Source organism: Octopus sinensis, linkage group LG7 (assembly GCF_006345805.1).
Source record: "Octopus sinensis linkage group LG7, ASM634580v1, whole genome shotgun sequence".
In the NCBI taxonomy this organism is placed as follows: Eukaryota; Metazoa; Mollusca; class Cephalopoda; order Octopoda; family Octopodidae; genus Octopus; species Octopus sinensis.
Window position 1 is genome coordinate 27,896,010 of NC_043003.1, and position 26,102 is coordinate 27,922,111.

Here is a 26,102-nt window from a genome sequence, read left to right on the forward strand (position 1 = left end):
AATTTCCCCAAGACACCTGATGAAGTCTGGAGGGTATATCAGCTGAAACGTTGTGTTAACAACAAACAAGATGAGGACAAATATCCGTCAAATGTAAATAATGAAAATAATGAAGTTGTTGGTAGTTCAGATTTTGTAGTTATGACAATCATAAACTTTTTTGAGACAAAGTATATCTAGGACACTACTGTGTAATGTGCCATTGACTTTTTCTTTTTAAGATAGTAGAGTATGATTTGAAGAAGATTTGGTTGTTGCTTCTTCCAGTTTGAGTGACAATATAGAGGGGCACAAATTAGTTTAAAGATGGTCGTGAACCATCATCATCATCATCATTTAACGTCCGTTCTCCATGCTAGCATGGGTTGGACGGTTCGACTGGGGATCTGGGAAGCCAGAAGGCTGCACCAGGCTCCAGTCTGATCTGGCAGTGTTTCTACAGCTGGATGCCCTTCCTAATACCAACCATTCCGTGAGTGTAGTGGGTGCTTTTTACGAATGTTGGGTAATAACCTAAAATGTAAGATTGTAAATACAAACAGCGAAAATGGGGCCCCTCTGAAGGATCTCTGAAGTAATGTTACTTGACAGTGCAGGGCTTGGAGATCAGGAAGGCTCTCCAGCTCAAACTACTCTGTTGATGTTTCAGCACTACAGACATGTGATTAGAAAGTCGAAAGAAAGAATCACAAGATGGATTCATCGAGCTAAGCCAATTGGCAGCAGACCTAAGGGTTGACTAAGAATGAGATGGTTGCTTAATATCCATAATCTCACTTTGTCACACTTGGGAATCCAGCAAGAAAGTCTAATGACTGTTGTTGCTGATAGGACCTTATGGAGGACCCTACTACCATGACCCTTCCAGTAACAGTTGGCAAAGATTGATGGGTGAATAGATGTTGTTTAGCCCTGGGTTAGCCTTGTTTGGGTAAATGTATGATCAGAAGTCTTCCTCTGTCTTTTATTCTAGCTTTGTGTATCTTAGCCTACATTATCTAGTGGCGTACAAACAACAGATTATATCCATCAAAAAACCCTGGCAGGCCTGTTCAGGTTACCAACCACACCATAGCAAAGCACAATAGAACTACAAAAAACACAAAACATGGTACTAAACGTCAGAACAGGCTGTACACAGACCACACTTATAGATTGCTTATAGAAGGAAGTACAAATTGGACATATGACACACACACACCAAAGATGACCTGAAGGCAAGGATTATGGCAGCATTCACTAACTTAAACAAGGTGACCATCCAGAAGATTTGCAAGAGATTCCAAAGTCATCTGGAGGCCATGCCTAAAGCCAATGGCGATTTTATTGAATAAATTTATTCTTTAGTATTTGTTATTGTTTGGTTTGGGTTTAAAAGTTCAAATATGAAATTTTGGTGGAAGGTCTTAATTTAGATCACTATCATCATCATTTAGCATCTGTTTTTCATGCTGGTGTGGGTTGGATGATTTGACAGGAGCTGGCAAGTCAGAGAGTTGCACCAGACTGTTTGGCATGGTTTCTATAGCTGGATGTTCTTCCTATAGCCAAGCACTTTACAGTGTGTAGTGGGTGCTTTTTTTACATGGCACCAGTACGGGTGCTTTTTATGTGGCAATATATCTAAACACACAAGTGTGTACATATTCATTGCTTTTAAAAATATTAATTAAAACTATTACTTTGAAACTTACTTATACAACAATGAAGTTTAAAATAGGAGATTTGTGGTGGCCATGGTGGGGATTGGCATCAAAAGAGTTAAAGTTACTGAAACCTGTCTTTTGGCATTATGTTTGTTTGATTAGACGGACATAGCTGGCCCAGGATTCATCAACATCTTTTTGGCTAAGAATTATGTATCAAAGCAGATCAGCAAACTTTTAAAGAATGGAGTCCAGCCGCCTTACATTGCCAAAAAGTGTAATGTTGTCATTGACTTCTCATCTCCAAATATTGCCAAGGAAATGCATGTTGGACATCTCAGGTAAGTTTATTATTGTTTTTAGTCATGTTTGTTTGTTTGTCTGTCTGTGGGCAAGATATCGCAAGAACCACTGGATGGATTTGCATAAAACTTTCAGGGATGTTTGGCCTCATGACTGGCATGAACTGATTATATTTTGAGATTTTGGGATTGATCCGGTACCAGACAAAGATTCTGGATTATATTTCCTGCTTTTTCACTTAATTTTTGAGAGCGATCAGGTTATTTTTTAGTATTCTTGTTTGTGAGAGCAGTCGAGTTTATTTCAGATTTTTTTCATTTTTAAGATCATCTCTGGCTAATCGTTGCCTTGGTGGAGGTTTGCGCTCTCTGAGTGCTCTTATTATTATTGTTGTTATAATTAGGACGCATAGCCTAGTGGTTAAGGTTTTGCACTCAGATCATGAGATCATGGTTTCAATTCCTGGACCAGGTGATGCACGGTGTTCTTGAGTAAACACTTCATCTCATTGCTCTGCAATTATTGGGTTGCCCGGAAAGCTCGTGCCGATTTTTAAAGGAAAGAAAAAGGTCAATAAATACTTGCTATTACCCAAGCTTTACCAGGTGCTCATTAACGACGGATTTTGATAGGTTGAGGCTTTCTGCCAATTCTCGGGCTGTGCAATATGGGTTATTCTCAATTAATGACTTGATTTGGTCATCAGGATGGTCTGCTTGATCGCTCTTTATCAATAAGGCTACAATCTCCAGCTCGGAACCTTGCGAACCACTTCCGTACAGTTCTTTTGGATAAAGAAACATCACCATAAACTGCGCATATTTCTTTGGTTGCTTGTGAGGCATTTTTCCCTTTATGGAAAAAGAAAAGCATCAAGTGCTGAAAATGAACTTTCTTATCTTCCATTTTAAAGGGTTACAGAATTAACACAGGTTATAGGAATATAAGCCTTCTTCCACGAAAAGATAGCTTAAACTACGCTCTAAATGAAGGTGTAGTCAAATTCTATTTTATGGACTCAAACATGTTCTAAAATAAGTCGAAAGGTAAGCTACTATAAATCGGCACAAACTTTCCGGACAACCCAATACTTTGACACTTGATGCCTGGTCCCATTCAGATAATATCAATTTAATGGCGAGAGTAAGCTAAAGTGTGGCATGAACATTTGATCACTGCGCAGGTTGGTTGTTTGGCAAAAGCTGAATGTTCTAACGTCTTTGACAGGAGAGTTCATCATTATTATTCAGCTGTCTTATTTTATCATGTACTTCCATTGCACTACTGAGTGCAGCTCTGTGTGCCTTGGGTATGTGCTGTGGTTTGTTGTAATTCTCTCATTTTGACTGTATTGAAAGTGTTTTACATAGGGTGTGTGCTGTGCCTAGTAATGCTATTTTCTGTATGTTATATTTTAATAAGTCCTGGTATTTTGGTTATGTATTTGTCTGTATGTTTTTTAATCATACCTAATGCACCTATTATTATAGGGATTGTTTCTGTCTTTAGGCTCCACATTCAAGTTATTTCTGTTTCCAAATCTATTTTGAGAGTTTCTCCATTTCTTTTAGAGATACATTATCATCGGTTGGGATTGACACATCAATTAAAAGGCATTATTATTATTCTGCCAGGTTTGACTTTACCTTTCATCCTTTCGTGGTTGATAAAATAATTACCTGTTGAGAACTGGGGTCGGTGTAATGGACCAATCCTCTCCCCCAAATTTCAAGCCTTGTGCCTATAGTAGAAAGGATTATTATTATTATTATTAAAGCAGCAAGCTGGTAGAATTGTAAGCACAACAAGCAAAATGTTTAGTGGTATTTTGTCCATCTTTACATTCTGAGTTCAAGTTTTCTGAGGTTGACTTCGCCTTTCATCCTTTTGGGGTCGATAAAATAAGTACCAGTTGATTAGTGGGGTAGATGTAATCAACTAGTTCCCTACCCCAAAATTACTGGCCTTGTGCCAAAATTTGAAATAATAATAATAATAATAATAATAATAATTATTGTTGTCGTTGTTGTTGTTATTAGTAGTAGTAGTATCATCATCATCATCATCATCTACTCTGCTGAAAAAATGTTTTGCAGCATTTCTTCTGATTTTCCATTCTGAGTTCAAATGCCACTGAGGTCAACTTTGCCTTTCACCCTTTCAGGGTCAATAGAATAAGTACCAGTTGAGCACTGAGGTCGATGTTAAGGTGTGGTATTGTATGGCAGTGAATATATAGTTGTGAGCTATTGTGTGACAGTAATGTTAGAAGTATGGAATAATATGAAAGTGAAAGTATACTTTCGAGATATTCAATGTCTGAATGTAGAAGTATGGTATTATGTGGTAGGGAAGATATTGTTGTCAGTTATTATGTGGTGCTGGAGGTGGTGATATTGTGTGGGAGTGAGGAAATATCATCATCATCATCATCATCATCATCAGCAATAGCATTTTTATTGTCACTTTTCCATACTTGGATGGAGTTTATTGAAGCAGATTTTCTATGGCTGGTTGCCCTTTCTATCATCGACTCTCACCCGTTTCCAAGCAAGGTAATAATTTCCCCATTGCCAGATGTGTTTGCGCAGAGAATGGGAAATCAGTGACACCTTGTGTATGACAGTGACAATCGTTTACGACTGTCACATGATGTCAAAACAAGGAGACACAAACACACACACACACACACACACACACACACACACATGCATGCATGCACATATGTGACGGGCTTCTTTCAGTTTCTATTTATCAAATCCATTCAAGCAGCTTTGGTTGGTGCTGGCATATAACAGAAGACATTTCCAAAGTACCACGCAGGGGCACTGAACCCTGGGGCATATGGTTAGGAAGCAAACATCTTAGCACATAGCCATAATTGCGAGATCTTGTGTTTACTGATAACATGTCCAGCTTCTTTTCTAATCCCAACAAACATTTTAACCCTTTAGTCTGGTCCTATGTTAAAACCGACAAGATCCAACCTCTCGCACCTATCCTACAATGTCATTCTAAAAATATACAAACACATCGTTGAAATCTTGATGCTACAAGCAATTTGAATGAAGAAGCAGTGTATTTGACTAAGAAATCTAAATGCTAAAAGGTTTAATAATATAAAAAAACACAAAAGAGCCTAAGTATTATACCTGTGCTTAATATTATATTTTTAATATGGTTTACGTGTAGCTGTTTTGTTAAGAAATTAGCTTCCTAACTTAATAATCTTTACTTTAGACCTATTGTGAGGTGCCTTGGACTAATGTTTTCTGTAACCTTGGGTTGACCAAAGCTTTGTGAGTGGATTGGGCAGATAGTAACTGAAATAAGCTTGAATTTGTGTATGTGTGCATGTACCACGTGTATGTTTGTGTGTATGTGTTTTTACATCACTTGGCAGTTGTATGACTGTCAAAAAAGCACTCTTGTTTGTTTCCAGTTATCATCATCATCATCATCATTTAGCATCTGCTTTCCATTGCTGGCATAGGTTTGACTGAAACTGTTAAGCTGAAGAGCTGCACCTAGATCCAGTCTGATTTGGCATGGTTTTTATGACTGGATGCCCTTCCTAGTGCCAACTGCTCCAAGAGTGTAATGGGTGCATTTTATGTGCCATTATTTGTAAAAAAAAAAAAAAAAAAACCTGTCTGGTCATGGGGGAATATTTACCTTGCTTGGAAATAGGTGAGGGTTTTTAAAGTGGTTGTTAAACTGATGCTGATGATGATAATAATGGTAATACAAAAATATCAAGACCTTTTTTTAAAACAGTAGCCTCTTGACATTTCTCAATCCTTTGTAAAACCTCTTCACAAGAGGTTGCCACCACTTAGGTTAAGAGCTATGAGTCAAAATCTTAGCTCCAACTAGAATGTCCTGTTGTTAATAAACACTGTTTTCAATTTTTCAGGTCTACGATCATCGGTGATGCCATTGCTACATTGTTGGAATGGGTTGGTCATGATGTCCTACGTTTGAACCATCTTGGTGACTGGGGCACCCAGTTTGGTATGCTCATTGTCCATCTTCAAGACAAATTCCCATCATTTGAGAAAGAGTCACCAGCAATTTCTGACCTGCAAGCATTCTACAAGGTGAGATACTGTTTCTTTCTTGATACTAGGTGCAGACGTAGGTGTGGTAAAAAGCTTGCTTATCAGCCACATGGTTTCTGGTTCAGCTCCACTGTGCAGCACCTTGGGTAAGCGTCTTCTGTAGGCTCAGGCTGACAAAGCGTGAGTGGATTTGGTAGACGGAAATTGAGAAGCCCATCACACACACACACATGTATGTAATACATGTCTATAATACAGATATATATAGGCATGAAATTGCAATGATCTTTTGGATGTTGACTGATGAGGAATAAACTATGAATTTTCTGTTTATGCTTTTGTAATATTTCTTTTTTGTGTTTTTGTTAAATATTTGATATACATACATGCACACATACACACAAATACACACACACACACACACCCATATTTATATATATATATATAGACGTATATATGTGTGTCTGTGTTTGACCGTCCCATCCCTGCTTAACAACCAGTGTTGGTGTGTTTAGTCCTTGTAACCTAGCAGTTCAGCAAAACTGACTCCATTTAGCATCTGTTTTCTATGCTGGCTTGTGTTAGATGGTCTGACATTAACTGGTAAGCTGGAGAGCTGCATAAGGCTCCAGTCTGTTTTGGCTTGGTTTCTGCAGCTGGATGCCCTTCCTAATGCCAACCACTCCATAGAATGTACGGGATGTCTTTTATGTGCCATTGGCACGGGTGCCTTTTACGTGTCGCCAGCACAGGTCCTTTTATGTGTCACCTGCATAGATGCCCTTTACGCGTCACCCACACGGGTGCCATTAACATGTTACCAGCATGGGTGCCTTTTATATGTCAATGGTATGGGTTCCTTTAACATGTCACCAGCACAGGTACCTTTTACATGTCAGTGGCATAGGTCCCCTTTACATGTCACCAGCACAGGTCCTTTTATGTGTCACCTGCATAGATGCCCTTTATGCGTCACCCACACGGGTGCCTTTTACATGTCACCTGCATAGATGCCCTTTACGCATCACCCACATGGGTGCCATTAAAGTGTTATCAGCATGAGTGCCTTTTATGTGTCAATGGTATGGGTGCCTTTAACATGTCACCAGCACATGTCAGTGACATAGGTCCCCTTTACATGTCACCAGTACAGGTCCTTTTATGTGTCACCTGCATAGATGCCCTTTACGCATCACCCACATGGGTGCCATTAACATGTTACCAGCATGGGTGCCTTTTATATGTCAGTGGCATAGGTCCCCATTACATGTCACCAGCACAGGTCTTTTTATGTGTCACCTGCATAGATGCCCTTTATGCGTCACCCACACGGGTGCCTTTTACATGTCACCAGCACAGGTCTTTTTATGTGTCACCTGCATAGATGCCCTTTACGCATCACCCACATGGGTGCCATTAAAGTGTTATCAGCATGAGTGCCTTTTATATGTCAATGGTATGGGTTCCTTTAACATGTCACCAGCACAGGTACCTTTTACATGTCAGTGGCATAGGTCCCCTTTACATGTCACCAGCAAGGTCCTTTTATGTGTCACCTGCATAGATGCCCTTTACACATCACCCACATGGGTGCCATTAAAGTGTTATCAGCATGAGTGCCTTTTATATGTCAATGGTATGGGTTCCTTTAACATGTCACCAGCACAGGTACCTTTTACATGTCAGTGGCATAGGTCCCCTTTACATGTCACCAGCAAGGTCCTTTTATGTGTCACCTGCATAGATGCCCTTTACGCATCACCCACATGGGTGCCATTAACATGTTACCAGCATGAATGCCTTTTATGTGTCAATGGTATGAGTTCCTTTAACGTGTCACCAGCACAGGTACCTTTTACATGTCACCAGCTCAGGTCTTTTTATGTGTCACCTGCATAGATGCCCTTTACGCGTCACCCACATGGGTGCCATTAACATGTTACCAGCAATGGTATGGGTGCCTTTAACATGTCACCAGCACAGGTACCTTTTACATGTCAGTGGCATAGGTCCCCTTTACATGTCACCAGCACAGGTCCTTTTATGTGTCACCTGCATAGATGCCCTTTACGCGTCACCCACACGGGTGCCATTAACATGTTACCAGCATGGGTGCCTTTTATGTGTCAATGGTATGGGTACCTTTAACATGTCACTGGTATGAGAGCCACTCACATGTCACTGGCATGGGTACCTTTTACCTGTCACTAGCATGGGTGTCTTTTATATTTTTTAATTTTCTGAAACCATTTTTTTTTTGTAGGAATCTAAAGTGCGGTTTGATAATGAACCTGAGTTTAAAAAACGTGCTTATGAGGCTGTCGTGAAGCTGCAGAGTTATGATCCACTTCATCTTGATGCATGGAAGAAAATCTGTGTCATTTCTCGCCAAGGTACGCAATCATCTCTTAAGTGCATCCTGTACTGTCTTGATTGTTTCTCATGTGTATATGTTTGAATTGCATCAGTTGTAAAAGATTGCATCTTTTCACTTATTAACTGGAAAAATTTAGTAATATATGGACTTATAAGGGCATAAAAAAAACCCCTCTGCATGACGGGCCAAACTGCTAGAACAGCCAGGTCTCTCTTAAATCACATTGTCATCATCACCACCACCACACATTATTATTATTATTATTATTATTATTATTATTATTATTATGGTGGTGAACTGGCAGAATCATTAGCATGCCGGGCAAAATGCTTAGTGGTTTTCTGCTCATCGTTATGTTCTATGTTCAATTTCCACACAGCCACTCCTGCGTCTATTTGCGTTTTGTTTGTTTCTAGTTATGAACATCATACTTTAGTTTTTAATTAAGCTTTTTAGCATTGGAATTCTTGGGTCACATGTTTTGTGTGTACTGTTGCGCCAAATTTAGTACTCTGTTTTCCCTTTTCAGAATTTGAGAAAATCTACTCAGCCCTCAACATTAAAATTGTGGATCGGGGAGAATCTTTCTACCAAGACAGAATGCTAAAGCTTGTCTCTCAGTTGCAGTCTTCAGGTAATAGCAATTCATATTTTGCCTTTTTTCTAATTCATGTATATCTATATATATATACTCATATGCAGATACCTTTGTGTGTGTGTGTGTGTGTGTGTGTGTGTGTAGATGTCTGTACATGTACCGTAAATCCTCGAGTATAATCCGCATTTTTTTTCCCAAAATTTAAAGATCAAAATCCCTAGTGCATACTATATACGAGGTTTAAAATGAAAATTATTTTCTAAGCAATGTCTGAGTCTCTATTTGCTGTCCGGCAATGTTTATTCAGATGCATTTTGTGATGTCGGGTACAAAAATACCTTAAGCTAAGCCTGAAAGCAATGAAGTCATAAAAGAATCATCCGTAACTTGCAGTAAGCAACATTTATTAAATGTTATTACTGTTATTTCTTTATTTTCTGCAAACAAAATGCACAAAAAAGCTACATGTTTGCATTATGTTATATATACAATAATAATAAAGGACGTTACCGTATACAATTTTTACAAACCAAGGATGTTATATAGATCTCCTTGACTCAAATTAGAGAAGGGGTGCGTATAAACACAAGGTTTAGGTTTTTCAGAGGTACAGCCCCCTAAAACCCCTCTGTATTATACTCAAGAGCGGACTATACCCGAAGATTTACGGTATGTAGATATTTGTTTCCCCAGCTAAATGCAGTCTTCCTTGTAGCTCATGTATATTTGTTTATATGCTAGTATGTAGATATCTGTGTGTGTTTGTGTGTTTATTCTTATATTCTTTTAATTGTTTTAGTCATTTGAACCTAGGACTTATTCTTTGTAAGCCTGATACTTATTTTATCAGTCTCTTTTGCTGAACCGCTAAGTTGTGGGGATGTAAACACACCAGCATCGGTTGTGAAGTGATGTTAGGGGGACAAACACAGACACACAAACATATACACACACATATATATATATATATGTATATATATATGATGGTCTTCCTTCAGTTTCCATCTACCAAATCCACTACAAGGCTTTGGTGGCCCAAGGCTATAGAAGAAGACACTTGCTCAAGGTGTCATGCGGTGAGACTGGATCCAGAGCCCTGTGGTTGGTAAGCCAGCTACTTAGCACACAGTCACTCCTGCACCTATGATATATATATATATATATATATATATATATATATATATATATATATATATATATAGGTTTCTATGTATGTATATGTATGTAGATATATATATATAGGTTTCTATGTATGTATATGTATGTAGATATTTGTGTTCCAAGGTAAAAGCAATAAATAATTTGTCTTTTTGTCTAGTTTATGTAAGCAAAGGCATAAAAGCTTGCTTTCCAACCACATGGTTCTGGGTTCAGTCCCACTGTATTGCAGCTTGGGAATGTATTTTCTAATATAGCTTTGGGATGACCAAATCTTTGTATGTGGATTTAGTTGAAGGAAATAGAAAGAAGCCTGTTGTGTATATATATATATTTAAATAAAAGCAAGTTGTCTGTATGTCCCAAGTTGCTGTCTACACCCGTAAATGAATTTTTGTGAAACTTTGCAAACATGCTAAAGTAACGTCCAGTTTGTTACTAAGTTCATTGAATTGTAGTAAAAATCTATAATTGGATGGATAGGGCCCCTGGTACGGATCCACATATATCTACTACATATGTGGGAGATTCTGTCTGTGGGTGTGTTTGTGGAGTTGTTAGCTAACTCCTCCGACATCGTTTTATCACTTTTGATGGAACCTGACACATGAGTAGAACACATGTCTGAAAACCTCATTGCATACTCAGAATTTTGAAAAAGAATCGATAATAGAGGCCCCAGAAGGGATCCTTATATATATCTAATATATTTTATTTTAAAAACCAAGGGAAATAACTCATTCGCCCCTGGAAGGCATCCTTATATATATAGCGAAGGGAAATAACCCACCCATTTTCCTAAATTATTTGGTAAAAATGAAATTGAGTTTGCTTATTTCTTAGTATTTGAACTGTTAGATTTATTTTTGCAATTTATCCATTACAACCCTTAAACAAGTAAATAGTATTTTTTAAACAATAAATCCACTTATTTCAGTTAGTGACTTATTCACGAATATACCAAGACTAGTGCCCCTGAGGGTAATATTCTTTGGGAATGCACAAAAGCCCTTTCCAGAGTTATTTATTTTGAATTGTTATTATCTCATATCTGATTAGCCTGTTATTATGTAACATGCTTCACGATTTTAGTATACATGCACGATTAGTATTTCCTCCTAAGTTCTATATACTCTGGGAAAGGATTAAAGCCCTTTTTGGGGTACTTTATTTGAATTCTTACTATCGGGTAACTAATTTCATGTAATTATATAACTGACTTCACAATTTGGGTATTCATAACTTATTGGGAATTCCTAAAAACAAGATCCTGTCTAAGACAATTCAGTATTCTTTATGAATGCACAAAAACCATTTTAAGGGCTACATACTTTGTATTGTTGTTATTGGATTAGTGAAACAATTATGAGAACAGAACCAAGGGTTAAGCCCCACTTTCCTGGGAATTACAGACTACGTCAGTAACATATTTTATTTTAACATCCAAGAGAAATAACCCATTCATTTTCCTAGCCAAGGGAAATAACCCATCCATTTTCCTATATTATTTGTTATAAATCAAGTTGAGTATATTTATTTCTTAATATTTGAACTGTTAGAGTTATTTTCACAATTTATCCAGTACAGCCCTTAAACAAGTAAATAGTATTATCATAAACAATAGATCCAATTATTTCAGTTAGTGACTTATTCACAAATATACCATGAATGACGATGCCTTTCATAACACTTTAGCCATTAAAGATAGGTGGAATATTTTGGCCAGATTTGGCCAGTTTAAATGTTAAAAGCTTAAACACATTTAAATATTATTTAAAAATTATTGATTTTCAAGCCTCTGCTACAACACTTAATATTTTCTTATCTCACTAAAATACATGTATTACCCTTTTATATCCAGATAAACTTGTGTCTGAAGAAGGCATGAAAGTGATTTTTACTCCAAATCAGAAGGTTCCATTGATTGTTGTAAAATCTGATGGTGGTTTTACCTATGACACTTCCGACTTAGCTGCCATTAAACAGAGATTGTTTGAGGAGAAAGGCAATTGGTTGATTTATGTTACTGATGCTGGACAGGTGTGTGTTATCAGTCTTAATATTTCATTACATTCATTATTTGTGGAATCCACCATGTATATATGTGTTTGTTTGTGTGTGTGTGTGTATGCATATATTTCTTTACTACCCACAAGGGGCTAAACACAGAGGGGACAAACAAGGACAGACAAACTGATTAAGTTGATCATATCGACCCCCAGTGCGTAACTGGTACTTTAATTTATCGACCCCAAAAGGATGAAAGGCAAAGTCGACCATGGCGGAATTTGAACTCAGAACGTAACAGCAGACGAAATACGGCTACGCATTTCGCCCGGCGTGCTAACGTTTCTGCCAGCTTGCCGCGTGTGTGTATGCATATGTACATATGTATGTACGTGTGTATGTGCAGAGAAAGATAAATGTAATCACAGTATATTGCATTGAAAACTTATCTCTGCAAAATTTCATGAATAAAAACAAAATGTATATTTTTTAGGAAAATTATGAGTCACTCATCTTGCACTTCTAATGTTAGTTAATTCTCTCTCTCTTATTCCTCCCGCCTTTTTATATGATATAAAATGTGACCAGAACACTAAACCAATCAACCAATAATTTATATCTGCAATTTTTATATAGAAATAATTTGTTTATATTACCATTATTTAGAGTTACTTAGATGTGAAGGTGCATGGCTCAGTGGTTAGAGCATCAGGCTCACAATCATGAGGTAGTGAGTTCAATTCCTGGATTGGGCTGTGTGTTGTGTTCTTGAGCAAGGCTCTATTTCTTGAGCAAGGCTCTATTTCTTGAGCAAGGCTCCAATTCACTCAGCTGTAGAAAGAAGTTGTGACGTCACTGGTGCCAAGCTGTATCAGCCTTTGCCTTTCCCTTGGATAACATTGGTGGCATGGAGAGGGGATGCTGGATGCATGAGTGACTGCTGGTCTTCTACAAAAACAAAAACCAAATTTGCTTGGACTTGTGCTTTGGATGGTGACTTTCTAGGTGCAATCCTATGGTTATTCATTAGGAGTTAGATGAAAAAAAAATTATAAAAAGCAGGTTATCATTGTCATTGTTTTAATTCTCATTTTTCCATGCTTGTGTGGGTCAGACAGAATTCCATAAGATTGGGGCTCTTGTAGAAAGCACTTACTTATGGTGCTGCTCAGTGGGACTGAACCCAAAACCATGCGGTTGTGAAGTGAACATCTTAACTCTAGCATTTAAACCTACTATCCGGCCCAAATATTCTGTCTGTTTTATGTTCAAACTGGCCAGATTTGGCATATCACACCTACCCTACAATGCCATTTGATGAATAAACAATCACATCATTGAAACCTCAAAGCTATGAGATGGTACATGATTAATTCAAAATAATGTGAATAAGCATTACATTTAACAGTAATATGAACACTAAAAGGTTAAACACAGCCATTCTTACACCTGTTATGACCACCTTTTCTCCTCTGTTATCACCTGATCTCTCTCATTTTTACAGTCTACTCACTTTACCACACTCTTTGAAGCAGCTGAGATGCTGGGATGGTATGACAAATCCGTGGTTCGTTGTCAACATGTTGGTTTTGGTGTTGTCCTTGGTGAAGACAAGTAAGCGATTTTCTTTAAAATTCTGTCATTCATTCAGTTTTTTAAAAATCAAATCAAAAACATGGTTTTTCTCTGCTTTCTTTTATTATATTTTTACTACTTTAAAAAAAAATGATTTTATCAATTAATTTTGGGTACCATGAGTTGCCAAATATTTAAAATTATTATTATTATTATTATTAGCTATATTAAATCTCTGAACGAGAGGTAAATAGTAACAGTCCAGAATTGTAAAATATATTTGCCAACTAAATGTGGTAGTTCCATAGAGGATTATGTTACTGTTGTCCTTTGCCCCAGGAAGATATCTTCTCTAGCTGGCCAATGCACACTGTCTGTGTCTGATTAGTATTTGCGAGGGGGTGGGGTCATTGCTCCTATCTCTAGCCTTACGCGATACACACAGACCTGGGTTTCTGAGTCGTTACCCGTCTTCAGTGTGTGATAATTAACAGCTAGTGATGAAAACTCATTCCACTTGCAAAACACTATATGCTTTTCCCGGCAACAAACTGTCGCTGATCTTGAAAAAGGAGAAATAAGCTATATTAAATCTCTGAGTGAGAGGTAAACAGTAACAGTATGGAATCGTAAAATATATTTGCCAACTGGTTTGGAAATCCATCTACTGTTAATACTCACTCTGTATTGGACTTGAGATGCTGTCCTTCCTGATTTGCTGGTGCCCACTTGAGCTGACACACCTGCAGAAATATTTAGATGCTGCATTTGTATCAACAATGATGTTAAAAATAAGGGTAAACTGGTGTGGACATCTTTTGTGTGCCATGTCTTTCTGAAGCTCGTTTCCTTGACCACGATGCTGTCATGGGTCAAGCAGAGACCAATGTTAGGCATTTGTCATCTAGAATGTTGCTAGGCTCTCACAGCATTGTAGCAGCTGGACAAAGCTCTGAGCAAGAAAACAATTCAAGATTTCTGTTGGGGGTTAGTTGAGAGTATGAGCATCAATGACCTGGTATTCACTCTGAGCATCAGCGAGAATCTGAGTGGTATCTTCTGGAGGGCTTTCAAGTCAGAGATTATGGACAACTTCAAAAGTCCTTGGCATGGTAGTGCTACAGGTATAAGGTGGCGATATTGGTGCATTACCTGTTTGTGACAAGCTCTTCAGGCACGGAAGTGCTAACAGCTGAACTTGCCCAAGGTGTTTGCAGGAGGATGAAACTGTCCGGCATGCAGTTGTCCAGTGTCTGCATTAACTACTTGTGGGGCTGTCTCATGTAAGACGATCCAGCTGCTCACCTAGGGTATAGTGAATACTGATGCACCACCTTCATTTGGCAGAGAAGGGAGGCTGATCTTTCTCGGCTCAGTGGCTGTAGTGGACCCATCTTGAAGGTTTGAAGGCTAGTAATTTCCTATGTGGCCACGCTCTCATCAATTTCTTTAAGTATTGGTTGAAGAGAAAGATGAGGGTAGAGAAGGAGGTGCTGCCTTCTAGTGTGTTTATCAAAAGGTGGATGAGAGTTGCAAGATTGGTGAGGATGAATGGGCCTTTGAGTACGCTCTTCCAAAAAGGAGGTAAGAAACTGGAAAAAGGAACTTCTCATGCCTTTGAAACAGCAGAGTAATCTAAACTTTTTGTGAGGGCTTTTCTCAATTTACCCGAGGTGGACTGCCTTGCTTTTCGGAATTCTACTTATTTATTTATTTATTTATTTATTTTTTGAATTCTATTTTTATATCCTTTATTATATCCTTGTTGTTGTTGTTGTTGTTTCCCTTGTTTCCCCTTTTGATTGATGCAAACCTTGCCTTTTTGTATGCTGTGTGTAGCCCTATTTTGATGTAGTCCTCAATGTCTTGTGCCCTTGTGGCCAATAAAGAAATCATTATCATCATCAGCAGCATCATTTATCCATCATTTGAGATATACCTCAAGAATTTCCTTTCTTACATGAAAATAGGTTCGGTACACCTTGGAAAACATACCTAAAAATATTCCAGATTGGAAAAAGTTGTGTGAGAATGATGCAAGAATATTTTCAGGTTCTAGTTTTGTTTCTTTCTTTGAACGTGCACATGGTTATCTTCAGTGGTAATTTCTCAATATCTTCATAGTGGCTGTCTTAACTATGACAATCTCTTCACTCCCATAAATAACAATATTTACAAATTATAGCACTTCTCTTTTCATAGAACATGGTTGTATTTATTCCTATTGGTATTATATCAGTATATTTACAGAAGTGATTATGTGTAATTCTGATTACAAAAGTACTAATTCTGGATTAAGAGAGCCCTTAGTTTTGTTTCTGTTGAGGACATGATGGTCTCTCATCTGGTACAATGAAATGCACTCAGTACATTTTGTAAATACTCCTCCTTCTCTTCATCGTTGTTTAAACATCCATTTTTCCATGCTTGCATGGGTCACATGGAATTTTTACTGAGGCAGATTTTCTAGGGCCGGGTGCCCTTGTTTCCAACCCTCTCACTTGTTTCCAAAGTAATAATCCCCCATGACCAGATGCGTTTCTATGGAAGATGAACAAAGGACACTGCTTCCATGACAGTAACATTTGCTTACAACTATCATTCAATGTCAAAGCAAGAAGAATAGTAACACCCCTACACATGTGCCCCCTACATTTGATGGGGTTCTTTAATTTCTATCTGCCAAATGTACTCACCAGGCTTCGGGTAACCCAGTGCTGTAGCAGAAGACATCCAAGGTGCCATGCAGTGAGATTGAACCTAGAACCATGTGGTTGGGAAGCACACCTCGTAGTCACACAGCCATGCCCAACACCTATAAAATGATTGATAAAGGAATGAAAGCAGTGTAGGGATTAACCCATCATGGGCTGGTGGGGTTGGAATTACACAAAAGACCATTGGGGTCCCCTTTTATTTTTGCGCATTTCCGTACTATCCATAAAGTAACATTTGTTTAATCTTGTATATATGTGTGAGTGCATGATACAGAAGAAGAAATTTAGCACTTTTTAAAAATATTTTTTTAAACTATACATACAACACTAAATCTCTCTATATATAAAGCTGAAGTTGTCTGTGTATGGCAGGTTTGGTAGTCTTCAACTAACACTATCTCCTCTGAGACCCTGCAGTGCAAGTTGACCAAAATTGAGAGTATGATGGAAGAAGGCATTTTTCAACCAGAAAAATGTTCACTTAAAGAGAATAACTAGCTACATAATGCAAAATTTTTACTTTTCAAAAATTCCAATTCTAAAGGGTCGAAACAAACCCGAGCCACGCCTGGCGATACTGCTAGTCTTTATATATAAAACTGAAGTCTTGTGTGTGAGAGTCTGTCTCCTCCGATTTAGATTCCTAACTACTCCCACATTTTGCGGTTCAGTTTAACCAACAGCGGGTATCTTATAGTTGTCATTCATATCGAGCCCTCCTGGGTATTAGCGCGCGTATACGATGAGTCTACGATTTAAAAAAAAACTTACCATCATTTTTCCGCATTTTAATGATTTTTGCTCGGGTTATATAAGGGAAGTAACTCTCTAAAAATGCTTGTATAGTTATTTCCCTTACATACCTGAGCAACGCTGGGCGATACTACTAGTATAAAATAAAACTAAAAGAAAAAAGTATATCGATTCATACCAGTACAAATACAAATAAAATCTGAATATCTGAAAGAACAGAAAAATATAATTTCAGAGAAAGCCAATGAGGTCCGGATGGACCATATTTTATGCTATAACATCCATATATACAAGAAATTTTTAACTCAAAATTTGTACATGCATACATAAACTATAGACAATAAAAGTCGTGAGATATAAAATCATTTAAATAAAAAATGTATAAGTTGCATAACATTTAAAGTTTGCTGTGGGGTCCCAAGGGATCTCGCCGGCCCATGAAGGGTTAGAAAAGGGTTTCATCTAGGGCATGACAACATCTGTAGTATTTAAGTCATGGTAGAACACATAGTAAGGCGGCGAGCTGGCAGAAACACTAGCACGCCAGGCGAAATGCTTAGTGGTATTTCGCCTGCCGCTACGTTCTGAGTTCAAATTCTGCCAAGGTCAACTTTGCCTTTGATTCTTTCAGGGTCGATTAAATAAGTACTATTTACACACTGGGGTTGATGTAATCGACTTAATCTGTTTGTCTGTCCTTGCTTGTCCCCTCTGTGTTTAGCCCCTTGTAGGTAGTAAAGAAATAGGTATTTCGTCTGCTGCTACGTTCTGAGTTCAAATTCCGCCGAGGTCAACTTTGCCTTTCATCCTTTCGGGATCGATAAATTAAGTACCAATTATGCACTGGGGTCGATCTAATCGACTTAATCCGTTTGTCTGTGCTTGTTTGTCCTCTCTATGTTTAGCCCTTGTGGGCAATAAAGAAATAAGAACACAGAGTGCTATAGCAGAAGACACATGCCCAGCTGGGATTAAACCTAGAACCTTGCCATTGGGAGGCACACTTCTTAAACACATAGCCATGCCTGCACTATAAAGTGGTTGATAAGGGAATGAAAGCAGAGTATGAGTTAAAAATCCCTTGGTTTTGTCTCATCGAAGGCCTGACAACGTGTGTAGTATTTATGTCATGGTAAAACATTCTGGTAGGTGGTAGGTGTTAAAACCAACATCTGACCATAGAAACCATGCCAAAATTTAAATGTACAAGCGAGTGAGACATAAGCCTCCGACCTCTCTGAAGGACAGTAGCTATGAATAATAACTGACTCAGACCGTCCAACCTGTGCCAGCATTGAAAGTAGATACGTGGTGGTGGTGGTGGAAGTGAGAGTGGCAGTGACAGTAATGGTGATGGTGGTAGTAGAGGCTGTGGTAGTGGCAATGGTAGCAGCAGCTGTGGGGGTGGTGGTGTTGGCAATGGCAGTAGTGTTGGTGGTAATGGTGGTGGCAGTGATGGTGGTAGTGTGTTGGCTTTGGTGTTTGTGTGTGTGTGTGTGTGGAAGGGGCTCGATGGGTGCATGTGTGTTTGTCTTCATGTGGGTGCATGTGCTATCTGTAATAAAATTGAGACACATTAGACTTTGTAGATTTTTTGTTTCCTTTATATCTTGTGAGAGAGAAAAAAAATCCATCTTTAAATTCACCTTAAGAGTCATTTGGTTGTCAGTAGTATTTTGTGTGAGTGAGTGATTATTGAGTAAATTATCAGAAAAGAGGGGGAAAAAAATAGAATCATTCAAAGTCGTGTGCCAAAAGTTGCTAATAAGAATTAATTATAAAATGTTTTTTGATTGGCCAATATAAAAAAAATTTCCTTGGCAACCAGATTTATAAAACTAATGAAATAAAGATTTATAAAGAAAGGAACAAATTGGGTGTCTTCATGTGATTGGCTGTCAGTTCTTGTACAAGAAAACCATTTGCTATCTGGGTACAGTTGCATGTCATATGAATTGAGCAGTGTAGGCTTGATGTTGGTATGGAAGAGTTCACTGGAAAATATAGATGATCAAGACAGTGGTGGCTATTATTATTATTATTATTATTATTATTATTATTACTACCTCCACCTTAGTGATGGTGAAGATATTGTTTTATTGATATTGGTCCTGTTTGTTTATTTGTTTGACCGTGGACAAGATATCTCAAGAACCACTTGATGGATTCAGATGAAACTTTCAGGGATGTTTAGCCTCCCGACTGGCATGAACTGCTTAGATTTTGGGATTGATCTGGTACAAGACAAGGATTCTGGATTATTTGTTATATTTACTTTACCTCCTGGTCTCACCGGCAGGACAAGTGAGACCATAACCCGGGATGTGCCCTACTTTTGAAGACCTGTTGAGGCAAGTGAGAATCAAAATCGATCAACATCAATGGAAATTGCAGCTGTGATACCAGTGCCGGTGGCACGTAAGAGAACCATCCGAACGTGGCCGTTGCCAGCCCCGCCTGGCCCCCGTGCCGGTGGCACGTAAAAAGCACCATCCTATTGTGGCCGTTTGCCAGCCTCGTCTGGCACCTGTGCGGGTGGCACGTAAAAAGCACCCACTACACTCACGGAGTGGTTGGCGTTAGGAAGGGCATCCAGCCGTAGAAACATTGCCAGATCAGACTGGGCCTGGTGCAGCCTTCTGGCTTCCCAGACCCCAGTTGCACCGTCCAACCCATGCTAGCATGGAAAGCGAACGCTAAACGATGATGATGATGATGATGATGATTTACATGAAGTATTACAATCTCTGATTATTTCTCTTGAGAGCACACTCATGGTTTCCTCATAAATTTTGGCAGTGTTGCTGCTTCCAAACTTCTCATTTCTCTATTATTAATTTTACTCATGTCTCTATCTTAGTAGAAACTGATGGATAAAGAAATCAAACTACATAAACAAACAGCAACAAAACCATTCAGAAATTAACTAACACTAACATTTTCAGTGACAATAATAAATTTAATTTATCTTTGACAATTTTTAGCTTTACCAATTTTTAATATATTGCTCCTGTTTAAAAACCTCTTACCTACTTGACAATTGCATTTCTAACTCTGCCTTGAAGGATGCTTTGCTTCTTGGACTCACGTTTTTGTGTGCAACGATGTTGTTAAACCCCCATTAACAGCACCGCATGCAGGTCCTTTCTGTTTTCTTTCATGCACGGATAAATTTTTCACTAGAGACCTTAATGATTGTGAAGACACTATATCAGTGGATAGACTAAAAAAGGCCTTCATAGAGAAAACTGTCTCTGTTCCCACTGCAGACAACACACTCTGAGCATTACAAACAGCCCACATACCCACCTGGACAAGGATTCTGGATTATTTTTCCATTTTTTTTTTACTTAATTTATGAGAGTGGTCAGGTTCATTTTTTGTGCTCTCGTTTGTGAGAGCTGTCGAGTTTATTTCAGATATTCTCATTTGAAAAATCATCTCCAGCTAATTGTTGAGAGGATGTTGGTGTTGCCTTGGCAGAGGTTTGCACTCCCTGAGTGCTTTTGTTATAATTATTATTATTATCATTATTGGCAGAATCTTTAGCATGCCGGGTGAAATGCTTAGCAGTATTGTGTCTGCTGCTTCGTTCTGGGTTCAAATTCCGCTGAGGTTGACTTTACTTTTCATCCTTTCGGGGGTCAATAAACACTGGGGTCGATGTAATCGACTATCCCCCTCCCCCCAATTTCAGGCTTTGTGCCTATAATAGAAAGGATTTCTGGTTGAAATACACTGAAAAATGGCGACAGCAGTCAAAAAATCGTAAAAAATAAGGATTTTCATAGAAAAAAATGCCCCTTTTTGATGTAAATAAATTTTGGTCTTAACATGGTCTGATTTTAATTTTATCTTCTACGGAAGGAAGAGAAAGCCTTCTTCTATCATACTCTCAATTTTGGTCAACTTGCACTGCAGGGTCTTAGAGGAGATAGTGTTAGTTGAAGGCTACCAAACCTGCCACATACACACAGACAACTTCAGCTTTATATGTATAGATTTGCTTTCCATGCTGGCATGGGTTGGATGGTTTGACAGGAGCTGGCAAGTCAGAGGGTTGCACCAAGCTCTACTGTCTGCTGTGGCATGGTGTCTACAGCTAGATGATGCCCTTTCTTAATGCCAACTACTTAACACAGTGTAATGGGTGCTTTTATTAAATGAGGCTCCAGCACTGGTGAGGTTGCCAACTATCTTGCAAGATGAGGCCCCTCAGTTGAGTGGGGAATAGTATTTAAGAAGGTGGCTTTGTGCCAAATGGTGAGAGGTTAAAGTATGATGGAGGGACGGAGACAGATATAATTGACGAAATTCATGAAATATTATGATGGCTGACCCTTGGATAAATAAATAGCAACAGGTGATATGTGTCTGTTTGCTCACCTCCTACACAGAATGTCACAAAGTTTGCTATTTATCAAAACTACCTGTTTGCTGTCTTCATAACTGCTTATTGAATCTGTGCACTTGTGTGTGTGTGTGTGTGTGTGTGTGTTTGTGTCTTCCTGCATGTGTGTGTGTGTGTGTGTGTGTGTACTTGTATCTTCCTGCATTGTGTGTGTGTGTGTGTGTGTATTTGTGTCTTCCTGCATGTGTGTGTGTGTTCATGTGTCTGTGCTTGTCTATGTTGCTTGTGCCTGCCTGCCTTCCTGCATTTATGTGTGTGTATGTATTTTCCGTCTACCTGCAAACATGTATGTGTGTGTGTGTGTGTAGTTTTGTGCCGAGTGTGTGTGTTTTTTTCTGCCTGTATTTGTGTATGTGCAGGTGAGTGTGTGTGCATACACACATTTGTGCCTTTCTGTGTGTTTGTCTGCATGTGTTTATGTCTGTATGTGTTTATGTCTGCATGTGTAAATGTTTGTGTGTTATTCTCTGTGTGTGTGTGTGTTTGTCCTGTCTGTCTGTGCATCTACATAGTCAGATGTCAAAGCTGTAGTTTGAGTATTCCTTTCATGATTTCCATAAAAGAACCATTTAAGTTGGTTCTAGCTTCCCTCACACACACACACACACACACACACACATGCGTGCACATGCACTCAAACACATGTACACACAGACACATACACATGCATACACATATAAACAGATACTTAGATACACACATACACAAATATACTTACACTGACTTGTGCATACATATATACATACAAGCACAGAAATGCACACATATATGCACATACATGCACTTGTGTACATATATGCTCACATATACACAGACAGACATTATTACATACAGACATGCATACATGTACACATGAAGTCACAAGCACGCATGTGCATGCATATATATAAATTTGGATGTGTGTGTATATGCAGATACACATAAGCACACTTGTTCATACATATGCATAAATAGACCTGTGAATACACACACACATGTACATATAGACACACTATCACAGACTAGAAGTAATGCTACCTGGTGGTATTATATGCTCGTTAAAACACCTGTTGTTACCTGCAGCTTGGTTAACGAGATTGTGAAAGAGTTGCACTGAATGATGACATGTTGAATAGTTTCTATTGATTGGCTTCTCACCTCTGTGTGTGTGCGTGCATGCGTGTGTGTGTGTGTGTGTGTGATCTAAATAATTCTGTATGTGATATGTATTTATGTAGATAATTGTATGTATGTTTGGGTAGCTGCCAGTGTGTGTGTGTGTGAGGGGGAGGGATGTAGATAACTCTGTGTGTATGTGTGTGTATGTTTGTGTGAGTGTATGTGTGTATATATATATGTATGTGTGTATTTATATGTATGTGTGTGAGTGTGTAGATAGGTGTGTGCACATGACAAGTATGTGTGTATATATGTGTATACGTGTGTGTGCGTGACATGTAGATGCCCACGTGAGTGTGTGTGTGTCATCATCATCATCATCATCGTTTAGCGTCCGTTTTCCATGCTAGCATGGGTTGGACGGTTCTACTGGGGTCTGTGAAGCCAGAAGGCTTCATCAGGTCCAGTCAAATCTGGCAGTGTTTCTACGGCTGGATGCCCTTCCTAACGCCAACCACTCCGTGAGTGTAGTGGGTGCTTTTTACGTGTGTGTGTATGTATATGTGTGTGTAGATGACTGTATGTCTGAGTGGTACCTTGTATGGGCAGGTAACTGTGTGTGGTATAAATAAATCTGTGTGTGTATATCTATCTATTTATCTATCTATCTATTTATGCATATATATATATATATATATATGGATAGATACCTTTGTGTGTATGTGTGTGCTTGTAGATATGTATGTATGAGTAGGCAGTTGTGTATCTGTGTGTGTGATGTGAGTAAATACCTGTGTATGCGTGGGAGGGGTAGATAACTGTGTTTAAGAGGGTGAGTGTATATCTATCTGTGTATATGTGTAGTGTGAGAGTAAGGTTTGATAACTGTACATATGTGTGGGTAGTTACTTGTGTGGTAGGCTAGTAGACAATTCTACAAGAGTGTGTGTAAGATCATCATCATCATTTAATGTTCGTCTTAACAGTTTGACTCAGCTGTGTGACCCTATGAAACTTAAAGTTTCTTAGAGCTGAGTCCAACTGTTATTAAATAATATACCAACTCCTACCAAGTGTGTTGAGTTCCGCTTTGTTTTGTTTGTTCACTCATATATGTGTGTCTGTGTATGTGTGTGTGTGTGTGTGTGTGTGTGTATATATATATATATATATATATATATATATATATATATATATATATATAGGTGCAGGAGTGGGTGTGTGGTAAGTAGCTTGCTTACCAACCACATGGTTTCGAGTTCATTCCCACTGTGTGGCACCTTGGGCAAGTGTCTCCTACTATAGCCTCAGACCGACCAAAGCCTTGTGAGTGGATTTGGTAGATGGAAACTGAAAGAAGCCCATTGTATATATGCATGCATATATATATATATATATATATATATATATGTATGTATGTTTGTGTATATGTTTGTGTGTCTGTGTTTTTCCCCTCCACATCACTTGACAACCGATGGTCATGTGTTTACGTCCATGTCACTTAGCAGTTCGGCAAAAGAGACCGAAAGAATAAGTCCTGGGGTCAATTTGCTCGACTAAAGGCAGTGCTCCAGCATGGCTGCAATCAAATGACTGAAACAAGTAAAAGAGAATAAAAGAGAATATACCAGGCATGTGCCATCAGTAATTACTCAGGGTAGGCAGTTGGTGATCTTAATGTAGTAAAACAAAAAAAATAAGTGAAACACTGATGCGCGAGTGAGTTGTAGGCAGATCTATTTCTGCCTTTATAGCATGTAAAGAAAACATTGTTGTAGGAATGTGATCAGCACATGTACTACGACAGTACTATGCGTAGCTTAAATACTGTGATTCAAAAGCAGGGGCAAATTATGCCTACCTAATCTACTAAAAAAAATAAATCATTTTGCATTTTATGCACAGTAATCACATAACCTTCATAATTTTATTGAATTAAGAACATATATTGCCATAAGAGGAAAATGTTGCTATCGATCTATTTTATTCAAGGTAGGCACTGCCTACCTTGACTACGTTGGTGGCACATCCCTGATGAGTCAGGTTCACCAGACCTCAGTCAAATCGTCCAACCCATGCTAGCATGGAGAGCGGACATTAAACGATGATGATGATGTATATATATATATATAATAATAATAATAATAATAATGATAATAATAATTCTGCTTGTTTTGCGTTACTTAGCCTGTTGGTAACACTTTCCTGTAATTAGAGAAAAAGAGGGGGAAAGAAAAGAGGGAGAGAGAAGTGTCCATAATGTGAGGTAGAGGGAATGTAATTGTAACACTTTCAATTACAAAAGAGAGGAGAGAAAAAGAGGATAAGGTGAAGAGGGAGAGAGAAGTGTCCATGACATGAAGTAGCGTGGACGTAATATTTATTACATGGTTAAAAAAGTTAGTTAAAGGTAGAGAAGGATAGTTAAAAATATAATTTTAGCAGTGTGGTGATGTTCTGATGGTGATGTTAAAGAAAGGCAGAGAGAGGTGAGAGATGATGGTAGTGGTGATTGGATAGTGAAAAGTGTATTTTTTTGCTAATTGAACTAAGTTTTTTATATCACATATCACTTAACGCATGCGCATAACAGCAATTCTGTGAAATATTCATGCATATTTACATAGCAGATATATGCAATTTAACTAAAGATTGTATTATATGTATAGGGTACTTTTTCTATGGGAAAAATGGAAAAATAAGAGTCATTATTTTTTTATAAGTGCAGTGTATTAATCATCATCATCATCATTATGTGCATAAAGTATATAAAGTGTATATATAAAGTGCATTAAGTAATCATTGTATTCCAGTTTCTTTCACTTTTCAATGAGTAGCAGATAAGCAACTATCTTTTGGCATGTGAAAAACAACATTCGAGCGAGGTCGTCGCCGGTGTCACTGGACTGGCTCCTGTGCAGGTGGCACGTAAAAAACACCATTTGAGCATGGCCATTACCAGTACCACCTGACTGGCTCTCGTGCTGGTGGCATGTAAAATTACCCACTATACTCTTGGAGTGGTTGGCGTTAGGAAGGGCATCCAGCTGTAGAAACTCTGCCAAATCAGATTGGGAGCCTGGTGCAGCCATCTGGCTTGCCAGTCCTCAGTCAAACCATCCAACCCATGCCAGCATGGAAAGCAGATGTTAAACAATAATCATGAATGATGATGATGATGCAACACAGGCTTCACTTTCAGGTTTTTTGGATAAAGTTTTCTACTAGTGTATGTATATATATATATATATATATATATATATATATACTAGCAGTATATTTTATTTAATCTGATTTTCGCGGGAAGGAAAGTTTTATTGAAGTCATGTATCGCCTTGACCTTCGACTGAGGCGACTGAAGAAGGGGAATTTTCCTTGTTTTGTATGTCCTGTACTCT

General features: G+C 38.4%; 1 protein-coding gene across 1 annotated transcript in view; it reads left to right on the plus strand.

The window, feature by feature from the left end:
• LOC115213906 (arginine--tRNA ligase, cytoplasmic) overlaps positions 1-26,102 on the plus strand; it is a 242,583-nt gene that overhangs the window by 21,923 nt on the left and 194,558 nt on the right. The window contains exons 5-10 of the mRNA XM_029782885.2: positions 1,809-1,987; positions 5,866-6,049; positions 8,274-8,403; positions 8,917-9,021; positions 12,005-12,183; positions 13,655-13,764. Of these exons, the coding sequence (XP_029638745.1) occupies positions 1,809-1,987; positions 5,866-6,049; positions 8,274-8,403; positions 8,917-9,021; positions 12,005-12,183; positions 13,655-13,764 (887 nt within the window). The remainder of the gene's footprint in view (positions 1-1,808; positions 1,988-5,865; positions 6,050-8,273; positions 8,404-8,916; positions 9,022-12,004; positions 12,184-13,654; positions 13,765-26,102) is intronic.